This window comes from Taudactylus pleione, unplaced genomic scaffold (genome assembly GCF_031769625.1).
Source record: "Taudactylus pleione unplaced genomic scaffold, aTauple2 ptg000019l, whole genome shotgun sequence".
NCBI classification, from domain to species: domain Eukaryota; kingdom Metazoa; phylum Chordata; class Amphibia; order Anura; family Myobatrachidae; genus Taudactylus; species Taudactylus pleione.
The window spans coordinates 39415870-39430997 of record NW_028284421.1 but is presented as its reverse complement, the minus strand read 5'-3'; the positions used below and the strand labels follow the sequence as shown (position 1 = coordinate 39430997).

The 15128-nt window shown below is 45.8% G+C and overlaps 1 protein-coding gene across 1 annotated transcript in view; it reads right to left on the bottom strand.

Moving 5' to 3' along the window:
* Nucleotides 1-15128, bottom strand: part of LMF2 (lipase maturation factor 2) — a 129998-nt gene that overhangs the window by 92104 nt on the left and 22766 nt on the right. The window contains exons 2-4 of the mRNA XM_088447255.1: nt 9591-9844; nt 6834-6862; nt 6544-6740 (exon numbers count right to left, since the gene is read on the bottom strand). Of these exons, the coding sequence (XP_088303381.1) occupies nt 6544-6740; nt 6834-6862; nt 9591-9844 (480 nt within the window). The remainder of the gene's footprint in view (nt 1-6543; nt 6741-6833; nt 6863-9590; nt 9845-15128) is intronic.

Genomic DNA, 15128 nt, shown 5'->3' with positions numbered 1-15128 from the left:
AATCCCTTTCTCCGATTCCACAGGGGACACTGGAGTTCAAGACAGTGGGGTATAGACGGTGGTAGAGTAGAGCCTGGCACTTTAATTTAGAAGTGTGACTGGCTCCTCCCCCTCTATGCCCCATCAGCCCCAGTTTAAGAACTGAGCCCGAGAGGAGACGGAGGACAATAGGAAGACAAGGAGGAGAAAGTCCACAGAACTGAATAAGACCGATGGAAGGAGAACAGGGGAACCCACTGCAGGGAACACATGCAGTCACACAACCTTATAAGGAACCAACCAAAACGGCAGGTACGCAGCGCTGGGCGGGCGTCCAGTGTCCCCTGTGGAATCGGAGAAAGGGATTTATCGGTAAGTACCAAAATCCTGAGAGCTCCAACCAGAATCCATTGGAGAAGGTCAATAACACGAGAAGAACTCGAGAAAATCCCAATGTAGAGTCGAAAACAGGAATATGCCACAGTCGCAGACAGAATAGTCCCAGCACTGCCGTACATAAACAAATCATACAGATACGTATAAAGATATCGACACTGATGCAACAGCCACCAAGGGAGAGCGAGCTACCCATATTGTGAAGCATCCCATATAGCAAGGATAGAGCACTAGGACAACCATGAAAGTACCCGACAGGAACCTGTCAGAGTAATGAAAGTATCAACAGATACTGAACAGGAAAGCCAACCAGTGTACCTACAGCACCTGGTATTCCCAGGTGGTCTCCCATCCAAGTACTAACCAGGCCCAACACAGCATAGCTTCCAATATGATGTGTGGAGTGGCTGTAGTTTTTGCGTCAGGCATGGAACATAGTGAATGTCACACTTCCACGTAATATGTGCATTAGCCCATAGATGCACCCTAGGCCAGACCAAAGTGATTCTAATAGAATTGTGTCACTGATTGCTATGTAGGAACTATGAACCTACACGCCCGTATAAGCTCGAAAAAGTGTAGAGCCAACAGATATGAACAGGTGCCATAAAGGAGTACATTGGCTGCTAGGACAGCAGCTAGGGTGCAGAAGAGAATAATGACTATGTAATGTTAGGTTGCATGGAATAGGAGCATCTTCCGAGACCTTACCTGTGAGCAACCAGAAGCCTTCTGGACGCTACATAGAATGTCACTGACCTTTTCCATCCCACAGCAACCTGCCTCAACTTTGAGAGTGGCTTTGTTGGGCAAGAACCCATGCTCAACAGCACTAACTGCAGTCTGGAGATGTTAGAAAATATTGTAGAAACTAGTAGAATGTTAGTGGAGACATGAAGGTCATCAACAGGACCACATTCTATACCTGAGCTTGTTCCATTAGGGATGTGTATCCATATAGAGATTATACATATACCCCAAAACCGGTCTACTAGTGTATCATTACAATAACACTTATAATGATGAAGTACTTATAAGCCAAGAGGCAGAATTAAGGTATTAACTAAAACCCTGTACCGGTCAAGGAGCACATGGAAATATCACCTATTAGATTATGGATCCCTACCAGTGACCCCTGACATCATAGTAGTCACAACAAGAGTGATATGGAAAACAAACATTTTACTTTATGCCCATCATCTAATATAACCCAGGCCTGACCCTGCCTATATCAGCAGGAGGCCCCAGTCCTTCAGGCATAGGAGCAGCAACTCTGTTGTAATTTAACCACTTAAGCCCTGAGGATGGAATAGAACTTGGATTCTCCATTCTCCGATAGGAAACTTATCTAGAGGCCACTGTAGAGATTCTGATTTCTGAGATAGCTTGTGCCGTATGCGACAAGTCAATAATATGGAATACCGCAAAGGGTACCGTGCATCAGTTTTACCATGAAGGGGATATATCGTCAGTCATAACCCCAGTTAGGGATTATAAACCGGACTTCCCAATGATTAGGAAATATTCATACAAGGAATGGGAAAATATCAGCATATAATCTATATATATATATATATATATATATATATATATATATATATATATATATATATAATTATACATCATACCATATACGCACACACAGACACCTACATAGGTGCATGAGAAGTCAATCTCTTTGAAAAGAAGAGTTAGTACTAAGTTGACTTGGCAGACTCCTGCACCAGGAGATTAGCATGCTTATATAGTACTTAGACACTGCATTTTAGTGTCTTATAATATTGTGCACTAGTCCTGAAAGTACTTACCGGGCACTGCCAAGTGCGCCCCAAGTAATTAATAATATGTCCCAGGAAAAGGGGGGCTGCAGACATTGACTGACGTGAACAATTATATATTAGATATTGTCCAAGGTCGCAATGCGATAGCCCAAGACCTAATTGTTGTGAGGCAGAATGCCTCTAGAACAGCCTGAGCTGAACCTAGACACCTAGTGTCCCAGGAGCATCTATGTAAGTACATAGATAAACTAACAAGGCGGCCACAGGACATGAATAGGGTCCCTTATAGAAGTGACTCTAGTCTATAAAGCCACCTAAATTGGATAATATATATATATATATATTATACACACACACACATATATTCAATATATATATATCCTTAGGGATAGTGTAAAGTGGAGTTATTATACGTAGCAAACTACCGCATCAGGAGAGTCCTTTCAATCTCAGCATCTTTCCTTATAAATATGCTAGGTATCAGACATAAAACCGATACGAACAGATCCTACCCTCGCCTTTAGGGTAAGAACAAGAAGCTATATATAAGCATATCTATATATACACATACACACACACATATATATATATATATATATATATATATATATATATACATATATATACATATACATACCCATATACCAGATTAATAGGTGACGAGCATACTTTAAGTAGAATATGAGCTGACGCAAGGTCCTTGAGCCCAGGTACGAGGTCACTCCAGACTAGTATATGTTCTAAACCAGAGTTTAGTATAAAATACAAATATATATATATAGATTATACCACACACACACACACACACACCGCTACGGCGTAGGGGGGCAAGAATTATTATTTATTTTTATTATTTTTTTTTAGCGTGCTGTCCCAGACTAGTTTCGATCCTGGGAAACTCCTGCCACTGGTGTACTCGCCTTATCAGGTGAGCCATTCAAGCTCTAGTTGAACCTACTTTGGAGGCTTTCCCCAATGTAGGACTAAGGCACGGGCCACCATGCCAGTCTGCGTTAGTTTATGCAAATAGCAAACAAGTTAGGTATTTTTAACCCAACCCACTATGAGGCCAGCGAGACGATGTCTAATAAAAAACAGGGCCTCAACCAGTCGCTGGTGAAAACCTCCCAGCTGATCAGTATTCAGAAGTGTATGAGGCAGCACTAACAAACCTTCACCCAGCACTGTGTGTACGCAGTGCTGCTGAGGACTCTTGTAATAGAGGAATGGCAGCGTCCCCACATGGGGAGCTTAGCTTCCAAGATCAGACGAGATCGGGCACCATGTGCCTAGTACTGCCTTCTGTATAGTGGAGAGCAGGAGCTGTCATCTCTTACAATAGCTAACTGTAACCGCCTGCGCTTATAAGGAGCCTGGATGCGCAAAGGCTGGTATCCATCCCCAAGACAGTGGGATGTGGTGGCCCCCACCTATCAGCACTATGCATTATGCCAGCAGAGTCGCTGGCCAGATGCTGCTTTAGGTAGCTGACTGCTCCTAGGACGTCCGGAGTGACACTCACAACCCAGGAGATCATGATGTGCCATGCACGGCACAAGAAACTGTTACATTTTTACTGTGCTGACCTCTTAGGAACAGGACTTTACAAAATGCGGAGCCGCACTGTAACTCCTCGCTACGGCCCTCTTAGTTATGGGAGCAGTGGGATGCAGCGGTCTTCTCATTAAGAGACCGATGAGAAGGACCACGCCCGGGGGTCGGCATATGTCTGCTAAGCCTATGCCCATCTTGTTGTTACAGCCACAACAGAGTGACTGGCAGCCTGCCTATAGAGACAGCGGCGGGCTATTTTACGGCACACTCCACTGTGCCGGTCTTATTGGCTGCCCGCCTTACAGACTCCAGAAAGCTTTTAAGCGCTAGCCTCTGCAAACCGGCGTGGTATGTGAGCTCTCTCTTGGCTGACATCTCGTGGGCACAGCGCGGCAGAAGAGGGGAGAACCCGACTCAAAAGGCGCAGCTATATATATATATATATATATATATATATATATATATATATATATATAGGACGCGCCATTACTCTGGAGTGGGCGGCAGGTTTAGCCACTATGGCCGCCGGTAAACTCCGCCCCCGCTAGCACTGGTGTTTTTTTTTGTTTTTTTTTTAACCGGGATCTTACTGCTCCAACTGGCGCTGCACCTACTGAGACAGCGCCAGTGTAGACCATTGGAGTAGCGGGTCGCAGCAGTCTCCCTCCCTGTGTTTCTTATAGAGGAGGGAGGAGCAGGCATATTAGTAACGCTGCGCATTACTCTGCTGTAGAGGGGCCCGCGCTCCATCCCCTCCTTAAACAGGAGGGGGGACCAACAGCCGAGAGCGCTGTAATGAACAGCCGCGCTCTGCAGCGGCTCTGAGCCTAAGCCAGCGTGGTGCTCTTTGACAGTGCAGCAAGCCGTCTAACTGTGGGGAGAGGGGCGGGAGACCTGGCTCAGCCGGTCTTCATTACTCTCCCGAGCGGGGATGAGTCAGCGCTTGCTGCGCGACTCTCTTACAAAAGAGGGAGCAGAAACCCCCTGTGTTAGGACTGACTGCCAGCTATGCTCCGGCAGTGTCCACTATAAATGGCGGGCTGCTGAGTGCGCTTAGCGGCTGTTGTACAGAGCCACCCTTACCATAGTGAGCCACTGCTGCAGTGCCTAGCACTGAGAGGGAGAGCCCGTACCAGTGGCGCCGCTGTGCAGGACGCGCCATTATTAGCTCCACCCCCGCTAGCTCCGGTGTTTTAACCGGGAATTATGTCCCCAAGCCCGACGTGGGAAGTTGGGGGGGGATAGCGGGGGGAGGTTTTAGCAGCGCCGCTAACAGTGACAGCTAGTGGCATGTCACTGAGCCCAGCTCTAACGTCCACTGCTCCTGCTAATCTGAATCAGGCCCAATGTTTAGTTCTCCTATGGCTCTCTAACACAAGCGCAGCAGCTAAACATTCTCACAGTGGACTTATGTCAACTCTGATGGTGCATACACACTGTCAGATCAGACAATGATCAGATATCGTTGTCTGATCGACCTGCATGTGCTGGATGATCGTTATCAAACATCCAGCACATGCACCAACCCTGGGAACTACTATAACGACCTGCGATCAACGATCGTGGGTCCCTATAGTAACCAGGCTAACCTGATTGATATCGACCAGGTTGGCCTGCATGCACAGGCGATGGTCGATATCGACCATCCGTGCCCGCGCATCGACCATAGTTTGGTTGTTGGAGAGGGCTAAAAAAAGATGGACGATATAAACGATCAAACGATATTGTTAATATCTGAACGTGTGTATGCACCATGAATCAACCTCTCAGTAACTTCTTGTTGCATAAGAGTTTAGAGAGAAAAGAACCACACAGAAAAACATTAAAAAAATACACTGGAACAGGCAATATTAAATTTATTTGCTAAGCAGCGGTTTGTATAACCTGGAGCTTCCGACCATGTTTATGACCGAAATTTAGGGTTGTGTCCGAAATTCAGGCGCTGATAATGCCGGCGGTCAGAATCTCGGCAGAGGCATCCCAACAGTGGAAGACCCATGCATGCAGGTAAGTATACTAAGCCTTCCCCTAACCCACCCCTCCCACAGCGTAACCCTAACCACCCCCACCGCAGCCTAACCCTCCCCCTCATTAATCGGGATCGCAGCTGCCGGGATTCTGTGTGTGCGTCGGTAGGCCGACTACATCACAGAATTTAAAAAGTGATAACAAATAGTAAAAGGCATGGCACTTTTACATTTTGGCCATAAATACGATTGAAAGTGCCAGGTTTTAGTATCCAACGCTTAGTAAATTATCTCCCAAGTCAGAATTACAGATGTGCCTCACAAAGAATTACAATCATAGCCCTAACAAAAAGGATTTATTAGTATTTTGGCATATTTTATCTGGAGAGGAGAAAGACAAAAGGACTTTCAAAGTAAATTAAGAAATGTTAAGTCTGAAATATAAACGTATGTGATATACCACTAAAGCGGAATACAAATTGTAAACGTTTAATCTACAGTGACAGGTGTACACAATAAGCGTGTTGTTTACCAGCATTCAGCCATCTATAATTTAGAAGACGCCCTAAGGGGATTTGAAAAAGCAGTAAACATAGTGAAAAATTAAAGTAGTGCATACTAGAACCACATGAAAAATATTAGACAAAGATTGTGAGTGATACTGACACAAAGTAAAGCCAACATTTTGTAGGGTGAAACAACATTCAATAGAATGCAGCCGATTCACACTGCGCCTCCCCCGCACCGAGTGATGTTTCAAGTGAATTTATTGACTGCAGTTATAAAATTGCTGATTCTAAGGTGTAGGCAGTGTAGTACATAAGTCAGGTCTTCAGAGGATGCAACATTACTACAGCTGGTCATACCTGTAAGTCCCCACCATGTGGGGCATCGGCTGGTCAGTTTCACAACTCCAGATGCAAACATAAGCCTAAACAGCAGCCATCGGGTCAGCCAGAAAGTGATGCCATCTTGAGGACCCCAGAGATTTGTCTTTGAGCGAAACGCATGCAGTGGTGCTACCAGCACTGCCAGAAACCCAGTTTCTAGTAAAAGACTATCCCTGAAATAAAATGTACAACGATAAATGATGTGTTTTTTCCTCACTCGCTGCTCTTTTCATATGGACACAAGGAGGAACTATGCAAACACTTACCATTGGAAATAAAGGAACACCTGTCCAACCTGCAAGGACAAGAGGGAGTTAGAAATGTGAACAACATGATAATGAGGAGCTTTGCAATCATTCAATTTTTAAACAATAGATATCACCAATAGCTATAACTCCAAAGCAAAATACACCTTAAATTAAACCAAATAAAATATGCTTGAAGAGTTTCCGGCAGGTATCCATGTATAACTGCTTGTACACATACTATATATGGAGTGCTCAATTATTTAATTAAGTACATGTACCCATTGGTGTTATTGTAATGAGGCAATACTTCCTCCAGTTATGACATATATGAGAAGGGACCACTCCAGTTGTTGCTGCAGACATTCCAGAGATTTAATCTCAAGCCTGGTAACGATGGAGCTTCTCCATCAAAGGTTCAGCACTAGTCTGAGCACTAGCAGGATACAGCCAAGGTCAAGCCTCTGTAACTACCTATTAGCATGCAGCTTCTCACGTCATCCTGAAAACAAAACTTTTCTGAGCATGAATTCAAAATGATGTCGAAGTGCAACACAAGCATCCTGCCTCAAATTTATACCAGTGAGTGCAAAACAGGTTGCAAATTACCTTAAAATGGGTTGAAATGTTGTTGTTCTGGAGTTGAATTCACTGTAAGGTGCTCAAACATTACAGGTCTTTTGTAGCATGGACCATTATCTTGTCATAACAGCTCACACTAAAATTACACTGCTGCTATTAAAGTGACAATGGCCCTGAGTTGGACGCTGATAAGATCGCTGCTGTGTCTTTGGACGCATCAGCGATGCTAATATAAGCTAATGCCGCAGGAGGCGTCTGAAGAAAAAAAGATGCCTTCTGTCGGCATCACAGATCTGAGTAAAGGTGCGTACACACTGATCGATTTTTTTGGACGACTGAACGATAACGATGTCGTTATCGTTCAGTCGTCCAAAAAATTGTCCCGTTTCTGCCCCAAAACGATGAACAATAACTACCAATGTGCGCTCAAGTTTGCAGTTGGTAGTTGCCGTTGATTGCCCGAACTTCCTGTCCACCCTGACGATATTGTCAGGTTGAACATGTTCGGGGATGAGGGACGAAGCCCGGCACTGAATGAAATAGTTATTGATTTTGTTCAGCGTTTGTGCTCAGGGTTGTTAACAACGCTGAGCACACCCCTGCCGGGGACACGCAGGACGATTTATTTTGGGGAGAAAATCATCCCGTGTGTACGCACCATAAGTCTAAGCTTACTCAGAATGGGTGACAGAACTCCTCTGCCGGGGCAATTAAATCTGCATCGGAAGGTGCAGATCCTGGCCTCAGCTATCCCACAAAACAAGACGACATGCCTCCATTCTGGGGAACGTCCCCTGTCGCCGCCGATTCAAATGGCCACAGCCTGTCAATTAGACTGTAGTGCCCAAGGCGACTGCGACTGGGGTCGCAGTGTTATTGCAGCACATATGTACTACAGCCCAAGGCATGCACAGTCCATCCATCATTAGGTTTGCGTACAAATCTGAATCAGGCCCAATGTTTAGTTCTCCTATGGCTCTCTAACAGTGCTCTACTGCCTTTGTGATTTGGATGCATTAAACTGCATAGTCTGACAGTCAGAATAATAGCCTAAAGTAAAGTTAAGACAGTAGGGGGCCTATTCATATAGAACATGAAGTGACTACTAAAATATATCGCTATATATCGCATCACATTGATGCGATATAGTGAAGTTTAAAAGCCATTCATGTATACTTACCTCTCCGACGTCTTCCTACGATGTCCGGCCCCTCCACGACCTCTGTAGCGCAGTGAGAAGACAGACCTACTCCTCACTGTGCATGCCCCGGCGTCTGAGAGCAGCAGGTCACGTCAGACCTGCTAAGGAAGCTGGGAAAAGGGGCGGAGCCAGCACCGGGTGCCGGGCAGACGCTACTTCCCTGCTCTGTCCGGCTTGCGGTAACAGATAACGCTATGCATACGGGAGCAGGTGCACCGCTTTTCAGCGAAACAGGACACTTCACTGCTTCATGAATAAGACTCCGAGGTCACCACTTTGCTCTGTATGTTAGATCCTGAAGAGCTGAACTACATATAATGGCCTATTTTCCTCAGTTGATCCTTTTTCTATTAAATTCGTATGAGACTGAGGGCCTGATTCAGACCCACTCGCAAGCGGCTGTCCGCTCGCAAGTGGGTCGATGGTGTGCATTGCGCACGACGGCGGGAGCTCCGTCGTGCGCATGCGTCAGACGCGACGAGCGAAGGACTTTCCTTCGCTCGTTGTGTCTGATCAAAGGGGGCGTGCTGTCAATGTTGATTGACAGCATGCCCCCTTTGGTGGGCGTGCCTCCCAGACGGGGGCGTTCCCAAGGGAACGCCTACCGTCAGAAGCCGGCCCACTGACATCACTAGTGATGTCAGTGGGAGTGACCATGTCAAGACCATCGCGGCCATCAACCTGCACGCTCGTATAGGCTGTGGGTGGTGACCCACAGCTATACGAGCGTCCAGGAGGACGCTCCATAATTATGGAGGACGGCCCTCATTCAGAGCGTGCGCTCTGCTCAGAGCGTCCGGCTCTGAATGAGGGCCTGAATCAGGATCTATCATGTGGTTAAATACATAATTCTATTTTCCTGGTATTATATAACCATTACAAAAAAAGCAAACCTAATTTAACCATTGGTTTCCTGAATAAAAAGCAAGGGGAAGGTTAAGCAGTTATGTCATCTTCTAAAACTAAAATTAACACGAGGAAGAGATAAAATATACCTGATACAGTGACAGGTAGAGGATCCAAAGCAGAAGAAAAACCAAGCTGTCACGAAGGCAGTTGAAAATCAGTCCCCCCAAAGAAAGTAGAGCTCCAAGTAAGCAAATCAGTTCCATGCCCTGCTCTGTGTCCAGCCCCAGACGGGGGCCTAACCAGAGCAATGTAGGGGAGTCCTTCAGTTGCTCCCATAAACTTTTGCCAGTGAACCGGAGCATCTTCCAGGCGGGCAAGATTCCCTCACGGCCATACAGTCCTGGAGGGAAGACAGAAGTCAGGATATAATGCAGGCATAATTCGGCCAACCTTGGAGAATAGCAAGTATAAATTCTTAAGACACTTGCAGTGTTAAGTATTTCAAGCTGTGCACTGCAAAAAGCACATTCTTTATTGTGTTTATTATACTACAAAACAGAGGCAGTTAAAGAGGGGGGGGGGGCCATGTGCAGGCTATGTGGGCCCCCTGCTCTCTGTGGCGCAGACACTTCTCTACCGTGCAAGGGCAAATCTTAGGGAAAATGGCTGCCGCACCATTTTCTCTGTGATTTCTGCTGCTGCAGTGTTGACGCGAGATGCTGAAGCAGTGAGTATAATTTTATGGGTTACATTGTTTGCCCCCTGTACATTACAGCACACCCTGCAACCATTTTATATACACCAATGCATAGGCATGAGTTCATCCCAGGCGCCCCCCCCCCCCCCCCTGAAAAAAAAAGAAATGGAAAATAAATATGGTGCATTTAGTGGGGTGAATATATTGTGGGCAATGGAGGAGGTGCCCCTTCAGTGCTGGTGCCCGGTGCCTCCATTGTCTCCTATAGTTCTGCCCCTGCACCAATGCCATAAACCCAAAAGAAACTGGGTTTAGGCTATCAAATGCAATTTGCCTCCCCTCTGGTCTGCTCCAAGGAAAGTCTGAACATGTGGCCATCAGTATACTTCTACACGTGATGTAGTCAGCAACACGGCGTGCGGGGTGCCGACGGCAGAAATACCGGCGCCGGCATTCAAAAAGGTAAGTATCGGGGATAAGGGTGCAGGAAGGGGAGGTTTAGACACTCAGGGGGGAGGTTAGGTTTAGACACTGGGGAGGGAGTGTTAGATTCAAGGTCCGGGGAGGGGGAGGTTAGGTTTAGGGACTGGGGAGGGAGTGTTAGATTCAAGGTCCGGGGAGGGGGAGGTTAGGTTTAGGGACTGGGGAGGGAGTGTTAGATTCAAGGTCCGGGGAGGGGGAGGTTAGGTTTAGGCACTGGGGAGGGAGTGTTAGATTCAAGGTCCGGAGAGGGGGAGGTTAGGTTTAGGCACTTTTTAGGTGCCTATTTTTAACTAATAATCTGACCATTTGAATCATTGAAATGGTTATCTAATTTCCTCCTTCCCAGGTTTGTTTTCTGACTATTTTCCAAAAACAGCTGATCTAAGGAGACATCTATTTAAGATTGACATCATTTGATATTGATTCTGTAATTGGACTTATTACTATGACACACACGATTTAAATTCTCTGTTGATAATGGAGAACAAAGTCATACAATGCTCTTTCAGGCATAAGTAATGCTGGGCATACACTGCCAGATAAAATGTCTGTCAGACCGACAGACATTTTATCTGGCTGCCTGCCAGCCGCATATGTCGCCGGCATACACTGTGAGAGAAATCTCACAGTGTATAGCCCGACATCCGCGCTCCGCCCCCGGAGGAGGAGACATTTCCCTGTTCCTTCCGTAGGAAGGAACACAGGAAATGTCTGTCTGTCGGCCGCGCTGGGCATACACTGCCCGATGCGGCCGACAGTTTCCCGGGTAAATATCGCATCGGACGGGCATGCTGGACAATCCAGCATGCCCGACCGAGCAATATTTAACCCTCGGTCGCCCGCATACACGCTGCAATTATCGCGGCGATATCGGGCGGATCGTCCCAATAATTGCAGAGTGTATGGCCAGCATAAGTCAGGATGTTATTTATTTATTACCATTTATTTATTTATTACCAGTTATTTATATAGCGCACACGTATTCTGCAACGCTACATACTTAATAATGTGTAGAAGGGGTTGGGTATGAGATCCCGACACTCACCGATTTGGTATACTGTGCCTTGAGATCTTCAGGAAATCTCAAGGCCCTGCTCCACTGTAAAGGTCAAGGCAATAGAAATCTGGCCACCTCACCATCTGAGCATCATAGAGAACCAAGTGTTTCATGTTGTAGACCCTCATACTCTAAACGTAAAGGGGGGAATCCACTACACGATTTTAGCAGGCGATTGAACGATAACGACGTCGTTATCGTTCAATCGTTTAAAAATTGTGCAGTGTTTGGTCGTTAACGATCAACGATACGCGCTCCCGCTGGTCGTTTGATCGTCTCGTCAGTCGACCGAACATGCAGGTCAGTTTCACTTGATCTATTAAAGATAGTTTGCAAATCGTTTAGATTAAAAGATTAAATTTCAGGGGAAAAAATCAAGGGAAAATCGTTTTAGAGATTGGACAGGAAGCAGATCGTCTAGTGGATGTGCCCCTTAAGTTCTCAAAGCCTTATCCACATCCAATGAACAAATGGGGGTGAGGGTGGGGGATTATCACACCTTAGAAAGAAAATAGGTGTAGAGATAAAGTACCAACCAACCAGCTCCCGTCATGTTGCAGGCTGCGTTTGAAAAATAACAGGAGCCGATTGGCTGGTACTTTCTCTCCAAGGTTTGATACATCTCCCCCATAGAACACTTCTTTTAGGGACCTATGAAGGACTAAAGTCCGAATCACAATATCTCGATTAATGCAGACTTAAGCCACGTACACACTAGACGATATTTTGAACGATAACGATATCATTTACGATAACCCCAGTCGGCTGTACATGCAGCCCATCTGGGTTTATCGTGAGCGATGTCATGCTGCTGAATGCAGCATGGCCCCACCATGCCCTCCCCCCCACCCTGTCGTCCGTCGCTGGCCGGCATCGGCAAGGGTGTATAAACTCGTCGATGCCGGCACCCTCGCCGATGACTATATCGCCACATACGCACATCGTGTAGTGTGTATGCGGCTTTAGGGGTATATTTACTAAAGGTCGATTTTAAATCGATAAAAAAAAAAACTATTAACATTGTTGTGGCGTTTCTACATTTACTAATACTTAAAACACCAAGCCACAAATTGTCTGTTAGTAACTATGATCTGGCCCCACAAACACAACATCAATATTGATCCATTTTAATAATCTTTAAGTAAATATACCCCTTAGTTCAACGAACAGCTCATCTTCAAGGAGACTCACAGGAGAGATTGCCTGGAGGAGGAAAGAGAGGGGAAAAGAAAAAAGATCTTCAAGGTTCCAGGTGAGGAACTTTAAATTTCACTGAATTTAATAGCTAAAAGAATGCTGTAAGGCATACAGGGCCTGATGCAGCAAGGAACGCATGGCTGCAGACACACGCAATCAGCCAATGTTCGCAGTCTGTGCATGCGTCTGGGTCGCAGTGCGCATGGGCGAACCGCTCACTGTGTCCACAAGCACAGTGAATAGGCAGACAAAGGGAAAAGTGATTGACAGGTGCCATTTGTGGGTGGATATGGGGAGTGGCCAGCCGAACGCAGGCATGCCAATGCGTTCGCACCCCGTTACAGGGGCGTGCATAAATTAGATGAGATGCCGGACGCAGCCTGGCGTCCCTCTGCATTCATGAAGTCTCTCAATTCCTGCGGCAGGGTCAGGTCTACCTTTAGTCTGTGTGCTGCTCCGATGTTTACTCAATGTTTTCTCAGCCGTGAGCATCAGTACGGACGTTAGCAGACGGTAAAGGGGGCGGCATTATGTAGTACTGGGCGTCTGCATCTTTGTGCTGCGATTGCCATGCGTATGCATTCATTAGCATATTCTCGCAGCTGCCGGGTGCGTGCATCTGCATCAGTGCGTTCCTTGCGGAATCAGGCCCACAGTACAGGATTATTATTTGGCGCTATAGGATAACGATACTGAATCAGAACCTCTATACACTCCTTCCTATACCTTCTCGGATAAGATTTAGTAAGGCAACTTCCGCACCTATGGAAGTTTGTATGTTGGCTACTTCCACGCACCTCTCTACAACAAAGACAACATGTACACCTGCTACTGTGTATAGAACGGTAAAGCTGCTTACCGAGCGACTAGCACTTAGCCCTTAAAGGTCATACGGTACCTCTAACTGTAGGGAACAAGTTACCCCTACCAACAAACACTCACTGTTACACGTTAACCCAGATATTGGTAACAATTGAAAAAATGTAAACCTCAACGGCTTTATTTAAACACGTGGCAGCACAACCGGAAGATACGCTATTGTGCGACCAGCCGCATACACAATAATGCGACTACCACACAACCGTATGACAACTTTTTTTAGCTGCGTACGCAAAAGTGCATCTTTGCTGTGCGCAAACCTGTGACTCAGCCGCGTACTCAATACTGCGACACCCCTTTAAACGTTAGGTTCTATCAACAGAGGAAAACAAACTTTTCCTCTCTTGTCCCTGGATTCTAGTCAGCTTCCTTGATTCACACGGAAACAGATAGCGACCTTTCAGCACAAAGCGGTTGCAGGTAAACCCTGCATGTGGCCACTCCACCCTTTGCTGAAATATCAATAACTGTATGTACCGTGTGAGCAGGTAAGTGACTTCACTACGAGCCCCCAACTAACAATACTGAATCAGAACCTCTATACACTCCTTCCTATACCTGCTAATATCCTGCCTATACCTTCTATGGATGACGTTAATTTGCGTACGCAGTCAAACAGTAAATAAAGACTCAAGACCTGGAATCTGTGGTTCCAAAGCACAAGTATTATTCAAGTAAAAGTACAGTCAGTTACACGCTATTGATCCAGACACAATTCGGCGCAAAGGAATTATACAGACCCAAGTACAGTATACATACGCAGCGCTTCTGGACCAGATGTTAGGTATCAGCAAGAAACCCCTCGTCTATCAGCATTCAGCACGAAGACTAAAGACCCAGTGTTGGAGCACACATATTTATACCCCCCAGGAATAGACAACACAATAGGGAAGTTTGTTGCTGATGCTATTGGTTCCCGAGGGGGATACATCTGTTACAGAGCATTTAACAGGCTGATTCAAATAGACACAACCCAGCCTTCAACAACTGAGGGTCCCTAGATTCCCGCCACATGCAACATTCTAACAGTTATTCATATCATATACATTTTGTTGCTTGAAGTCTCTGCGGTCCATAAGTTGAGAATGCATGATGCGATCTCCCCACCGATAATACCGGAATACTGTGGAAAGAGTACGCATCAGTACAAATCCAAACACGGCTTACTTATCATGTATAAAACCTTAGTTACCAAACAATCTTTATTTCATAGCATTTATACTAAATGAACAAACTTAAATCTTATACCTTAAAGCTTATGATACCTTATATGTAGATATGTAATGTGTGAGTATGTGGGGTTTGATATAAGGACGCTAGTTAACTTGGTGCAGATGCGTGCGCATAGAGCTAATAAACAGTGCTTTTATA